The 7392-nt window shown below is 35.2% G+C and overlaps 1 protein-coding gene across 1 annotated transcript in view; it reads left to right on the forward strand.

Annotated features, from left to right (window-relative positions):
• Nucleotides 1–7045: 7045 nt before the first annotated feature.
• Nucleotides 7046–7392, forward strand: part of si:ch73-304f21.1 — a 9114-nt gene continuing 8767 nt past the window's right edge. Inside the window, exon 1 of the mRNA XM_087304771.1 lies at nt 7046–7292. Coding sequence (XP_087160897.1) covers nt 7235–7292 — 58 coding nt within the window. The 5' untranslated portion in view covers nt 7046–7234. The remainder of the gene's footprint in view (nt 7293–7392) is intronic.

Raw genomic sequence — 7392 nt, forward strand, 5'->3', positions numbered from 1 at the left:
AAAGCAGGTCTAAAGTCATAAAGTTATTTATGCGCCTTTAACGCGTACACATTGCTTAAAGCACACGTACAGCAATACTGTCACGATCACCAAGGATCTTAACTCTATAGATCGCTGGAATACATGCCCAATCGGACTACAAAACCGCCATTTCATGTACTACAACTCCATACATGCACTCCTCTCGCACACACATGTTCCGTATCCTGACTGATTGCATACACACCACTGGAGGATTTAAGGACTGATTTCACACACTATTTAAGCAGCACATACACTCATTCTAGTCGCTGAGTCTGTTTACATTTTGTGACATTACAACACATTTTCTTTGTCTTGTTTTGCAGTGTTTTGACCCTCACCTCGTTTGTCTTTTTATTCTGTTTGCTGCCCGCCTTGTGACCATCTGCCTGTTATTTTGACCACCATTCTGGATTGCCCTTAGTTTGCCCCTGTGTTGACCACTGCTTGCCTGACATCCCTTATAAACCTGCATTTGGATCCAAATCCTGTTGTCAGTGTCACATCCCCCGTAACAAATACACAAAAATCTTAACAAATGAAAAATAATTAAAGGATTAAGATAATACAGAAAGGATTATTTTCTACATGAATATAAACACCACTGCCTTCATGAATACTTCACCTAGGGGGGCTTTTTCAGTTTATTCATGACAATCTGCATCTGTATAATGTTATTATTATTAGCAGAATTATTTATATGCATATTTATATCTGCTTTAATAAACACAAGCTTAGATGTGTCCATCTGTGGGGTTTTGGACCACATGAGGCATAAGAACAGCACGTGTGTTTGGATATAACGTTTTTTTTTGACCACACTGTTATTATTGTTTTATTTATTTGTTTGCTTGAAATTAGAACTGAATTTAGAAACAGTTAAATAATGCCCCGATTTAGACTTATTTCACTTATGCAACATCTTTGTTGTGAGTACAAGGGCGTGAGATCTGAACGGCTAACCACAGTCACATTTGCTGGCACATCTTCCCCATCTGGGCATTTCCAACAGGCCTTACTTGTACATCTAACTGATAGTAGTCATTACCACAGTGTCAACTAAACACTTCTCCTAGGCATCTGATGTGAAATGATAAAATCAGAGCTTGTTAAACCTTACACAAAACACTGTTTGGCCCTGATTTGAAATAAAAATTAAAGATTAAAAAAAATTTTAGATATCGCAGGCCAGTTTTACCTCAGACTCATAGTAGAGATTACCATGGTGTCAACTAAACCTTATGCATGGCCATCTGATGTAAAATGATAAAATAAGAGCCCTTTAAACCTTACACAAAACACCACCCCATCCCTGATTTCAAAAATGATTAAAATAAAACTATTAGATATCAAAGACCAGTTTTACCTCAGACTGATAGAAGACATTACCACAGTGTTAACTAAACACTTCTCATGGGTGTCTGATGTGAAATTAAAAAATAAGAGCCTTTTAAACCTTACACAAAACACTATTTGGCCCTGATTTGAAATAAAAATTAAAGATTAAAAAAACTATTAAAAATCACAGACCAGTTTCACCTCAGACTGATAAGACATTACCACAGTGTGAACTAAACACTTCTCATAGGCGTCTGATGTGAAATTATAAATTAAGAGCCCTTTAAACCTTACAAAAAACACTGTTTGCCCTGATTAAAAAAATTATTAAAAAAAAAACTGTTAGATATCACAGACCAGTTTCACCTCAAATTAATAGTAGACATTACCATGATGTCGACTAAATGGTTTCATGGGTATCTGATGTAATATTATTAAATAAGAGCCCCTTAAACCTTACACAAAAGACAGTTTGGCACTGATAGAAAAAAATATTTAAATAAAACTATTAGATATCACAGATCAGTTTTTACCTCAGATGAATTGTAGACATTACCACAGTGTTATCTAAATGGTTTCATGGGCATCTGATGTGAAATTATATAATAAGAGCCCTTGAAACTTACAACCTACCACTTTGTCCCTGAATTTAAAAAACAAATTGAATAAATTATCATTAGATACTAGTATCTATTTAATTAGTACTAGTTAAATAGTATTTATTTTACAACTTATAATTTCTTATTTTTTTTATTTAGTTCATTTAGTTGACACCGTGGTAATGTCTACTATCAATCTGAGTGTGAATCTTAAAGCTTACCCTGTGTACTTGTAGGATCTGGGCATTATAGAAATACGTGTCTTGACTTATTATTGATCATGTGAGGTCTTGAAACAGTCAATAATGACAATCATCCACTCTTCTGTGCTTATTTGAAAGTTACGTTGTAAAAAAAAAGCTGGTTTCCACAAAATTCCTTCATGTTGTCCCAACACAAATTGTTTTTTCAAATTGAAGCATATTGAATATAAAACAAATAAGTGGCCCCAAAAAATATTTCCAGAATTTTGAGTGTATATTTATGAATTAATTCACCTACTTTGTACAAAGTATTTACTTATCCTGTTTTTCAGGTGTGTTTGGTGTTGAGATTGTGCAAGTGAATACGATGAAGGGAGATCCTCTAACTCTGCACACTAAACATAAAATATTTTGGATGAATGGACATAATAACAGTAAATTGGCTCTATGTTGAGTGAATCTCAACCATGTGAGAGATTCAAAGATAGACCACTATCAGACTGGATCTTTCACATTCATCAACACCAGCAGTGAATTCAATAGACTTTATAACTTGCAGATCTTCAGCAAATCTAACATACAGCATGAATTACAGTTCAGCGTTACTGTTAGGTGAGTAGATCTTAATATGTTTGACTTTAAGATTTAGACATCATTTTAATTTGCAACTTTGTCTGAACCAGACCATAGAAGAGACAACAAAAGAAGTAGAAAAGCTCAAAGCACCAAACCACTTCCCCAAACGCACATGCTCATACTTAGAGAACAGGAAGGTGTACTATAGGCAACCTTAGCAAACCAGTAGAAAATAACCTCTTCAGCCAGCAAAACATATATAACACTCTAGCTTTGATATTTGACCACTTTAAGAAAAGACTCTGCTACATGAGAGCTGTGTCGTAGTTTACAGTTTGCAAAACATGATAATGTCTTATACTGTAGCTATGGATTATTTCAAAGTGGGTCACATTTCATATGGTTTTATTGTAGTCTCAGTGTCATTCTAAAGAGGTCAGTAGTGATTTTAACCCAGCAGAGCATATATTTGGAGAAATATTGGTGTATTTGCATAATTGTTAAGGTCAAAGAAGATATGTGTTTTTTATAGCAATCTGACAAAGCAAAAGGGAATTTACTAAATGACATCCTGACAAACTTCAGATACTGTATTGAAAGCATTGTATGATCTTAGTCATCTTAGTCCTATAATGAAAGTGTTGCGTAACTGCCAGTATTAATCACGATGACGAAAAGCCAGAGTCAGAGATTCCATTGCATATAGTTTGCTGAAGATAGTTTGCAAAGGATCATCCGCAGAAGCCAGCTTCAACACTCACAAAGAGTTCATAGGCTGCTTTACAATCACAAATCAACAACAATTACCTGAACAATTTAACCTGATTGGTCGAAACACAGATAGACTTACAAAATTTCCACATGTGTGCGTACAATTCCAAACAATATCTCAAATGATCAGCGGATATTTCTGTGATCAGGATGGTCAGAAGTGAAATTCAGCTTGCCTTCATGTTTGAATACAGCATACACTTCAAACATTTTTATACTCAAAGCTGTTTCTTGTGCTCTCAGCCATCTTATCAGACCGGCAGAATAAACATAGCAGACAGTGACAGCTAAGACAATTAACATTTAGCGACAGCTGTTCAAGTTGTTCCAAATGAGAGGTTTCAGTGACTTCTTAAATGGGACTGAGGATCTAGAGGAAACAAATTGCTTGGCATGCAGAAAAAGCAATGACACATACAAAGTACATGCTTTTAACTATTAAGCGTAACAGTAATAATATTTTTCATTTCTACTGCAAGTGAAAGTATATTTATAGTTGACTTTTGTTTGTAGTAAATAATTAGTTGCTTTAATATGCAAAAAAAAGTGGACCAATTAAGTTCCAAGTGGGATTCAAGCAGTGCTCTTGCGAGTATACTAGTACAGAGACATTAACATATTCACTAGATAAAGTATATTAAGATTTTGTTTTGTGTCTTCTAAATTTTTGAGGCTACTATGGTTGATTCAGTTTGGACATAATTCTTATGACATAAATATGACCAGCATGCAAAATATGCCAGTGAATCCCTTCAGTAAAATGTATTTTAGATTAAGCTGTAAAACCAGGGGATGGTGGTTCCCTATCAATAAATGTGCTAGAACTCTGTAAAAAATAGTTGGGTTAAAAATACCCCAACATGTAACCCGACTTTAGGTTTTTATAGCACCTTCCCAACTATGGGTTATTGTAACCCAATACCAATGCATTGGGTTATATAATCTATTTTTTCCCCATCTATTGCTACTATTACTAAATAATCAAATAAAGGGTAAAAATAACCCAACAAAGCACCAAATATGTTTAACTCAACCATTGGGTTACATAAATAGCTCAACGTTTTTTATAGTGAATGAAAAATAAAAAATTGTTCCAAACTCAAAAAAAAAAAAAATTATTCACATCTTAATTGAATTTCAATCTTAAAAATTCATAAATCTCACATATTTTAAAGCTCACCTCAACTTTAGGAGGATGGGGAAAAAACAAATAATCTTTCCCTGTTCTGTTAAATTCATCATGATTAAAATCTTTAAATAAGAATTCTCTTCTAAATGGATTTGGAAATTGTGACTGTAAAATTAGATTCTTAATGAATTTTTTAGTGGAAAGAAACCATTGACAGACAGTTGCCTCAATTTTGAAGAGGTCTGGGATTATAAATTGTATTTTTGAAATAATGACCCTTAGCTACTGGATTGACCTTAATCATTGTATTACAGTACATTGCAGGTGGAATTTCTTAAAACTCTCCACGTAAGTCTCCACATATTTTTTATATGCCGTTATCATATAAAACTGTGCAACTGCCCAAGGGCGTAGGTTTGCGCTTGACAATGGTGGGGACTGGGGACAAGTCACCACCGCCAAGAATGAATATTGTTTATATATATATATATATATATATATATATATATATATATATATATATATATATATATATATATATATATATATATATATATATATTGCTATTTATTATTTAACTGCTATTAAAATGTATTATTAAGTAATCCTCTCTTCTTACAATTTATTAAGTTATTATTATTATGTTTGAATTTATCTTATTCAAATGGACAAATTTTCACTGAGGAAGGTTGAATGCGCCGGCCAGTTGGTTATTTGCCTATGGGCTTCAGTTTTTAATTTTAATCAAGTTTTAACAGATTTCCCAAAGAAAATTATGATAAAAAAAATTTATTTTAAAAATAAGTATATTTACATATTTGAAGAGTTTAGATGCAAAAACCTCTAAATGACATTTAATATTTTCTTGTAAAATGAGCATTTTTCTCCAACTCCTGTGTGTGGACTCAGTGATTTTACTTTTATAGTGACAAATACATTCTTTTTATTGCCTTTAAAGTGAAATAACTGAACATAAATATGCGAGGCTGAGAAAAATGCTCATTTTACATGGCATTTAAAGGTTTTGGCATCTGTACTGTACTTCATTTATTTATTCTAAGAATTTTAAGTCCTAATTTCTAGTTCAAAGTATTTTTATTATTTATAAAACTGTAATAAAACTTAGTTTAAATGTGTAAATAAAGCAATTTGACAAAATGGTAGGAAATAGTTTTGGTACATTAAAAAGTGTAGTTATAATAACTATCAAACAAGATTATCCAGCAAAATTAGTTCTTAATGTCACTAAAATGTCATATTTATACCTCAATTAAACAGAAAATCAGGTGAATAACTGCAAGAAGTTTCAGTTTTTCAGAAAACAAATAACCCCTTTCAATGCTGGCTACAGGCCTGAAAGTGTCATGTTGAAATAATGTTTATTAACTGATAAAGAGAGAGCTTAATAAAGACTTTCGTTCATTTTTCGTACAAATTAAACATGTCTCATAGTATTATTAAAAGATGGAGCACAGGCTGTAGTTTTTCTGACAAATTGTTTCAACCAAAATTGGAGATGTTACTCTAAGAGATTAGGAGAACTGGCATGGTCATATACGTTTACATGTAGGTGTTTATTCTGCAGTTAGTGTTCAGGGAATATTGTTTACAGACTAGTCTGCTTTAACTTTAGACTGAACGTAAAAGCGGTGAAAACCCTAGCATAACGGCATTATCATGATGGACTCATTCAGTAGCGAACTTGAGTTCATGTGACTTACACTTTTCGTTGGAAAAAGCTCTTTATATCCACCTCTTCTTGCTACCTCCATCCTCACTTGTGCGAGGCACGCACACACACATCGAGAAATTCCCCCCACGCACGGCGCGCAGTTGTTTTGGCGCTGTTTGTATCGAGAGGGTGCTCGCTGCAGAGCCATTTGAGGAGAGGTGAGCTCCAGAGAGGGGGAGCATGAGCTGTCGCTCCTCCTCCTGTAAGCTGTTTTAATGCGTAGACCAACCCCACCCCTAACCCTACCCCCAGTGACATCACTCGTAGAAGAAGTGCAAAAAAGGTGGAGCTCAAGCTTAAGCTCCCCCTCTCTGGAGCTCACCTCTCCTCAAATGGCTCTGCAGCGAGCACCACTTGTTTGTATCTGAAACTATGATCTGAGAGCAGCCACTCACATGAGAGCAGGGAAAGGCACAGCCAATCACAATGTTCAGATGTGTTCGGGGGCGGTACGACTCGAGGAGAGAACGCGATTTAACCCTTTCGGCATGTCTATGTTTATACTGACAGCGCAATGTTTTTAAGTGAATTAAATTACTGGTGGGGACATTTCGGTAAGTTGTGGATATTGCTGGGGACACGTCCCCACCGTCCACCCTAAATTTACGCCTCTCTAGTGATGTCATTCGTCGAGGTGTCAGATCAGCCCTCCCGATTCAGCACTCAGGATACGAACAGATGAGCTAAAACTTAAAGAGCATACGCACGAGAGCAGCTCATTCAAGCGAGCAGTGTTCTTCGGACGACACGAAAATTAGATAGCAAGTTCGTTATTGAAGCAGATTTTAGCTTTGACACCGCTTGAACACTTTAATCGGCGCGCGAAAAAAGCGCACAGTGCAGCAACACCGGCAGCTGGAGAAAGATGTTCACGGGGAAAGAGCCGCTTTTCCTCCTCTCCTGGATCGGGATCGTACATCAAGGTAAGAGCTTCAAACTTTAAGCAGCCTGTTCAGTACTTCGACATTTTGTGGAGGCTTTTGATCTCTGTGTGGTAAATTAGCGGCGAGCGGTTATTATGCC

Source organism: Danio rerio, chromosome 22 (genome assembly GCF_052040795.2).
Source record: "Danio rerio strain M-AB ecotype USA chromosome 22, GRCz13ab, whole genome shotgun sequence".
NCBI classification, from domain to species: Eukaryota; Metazoa; Chordata; class Actinopteri; order Cypriniformes; family Danionidae; genus Danio; species Danio rerio.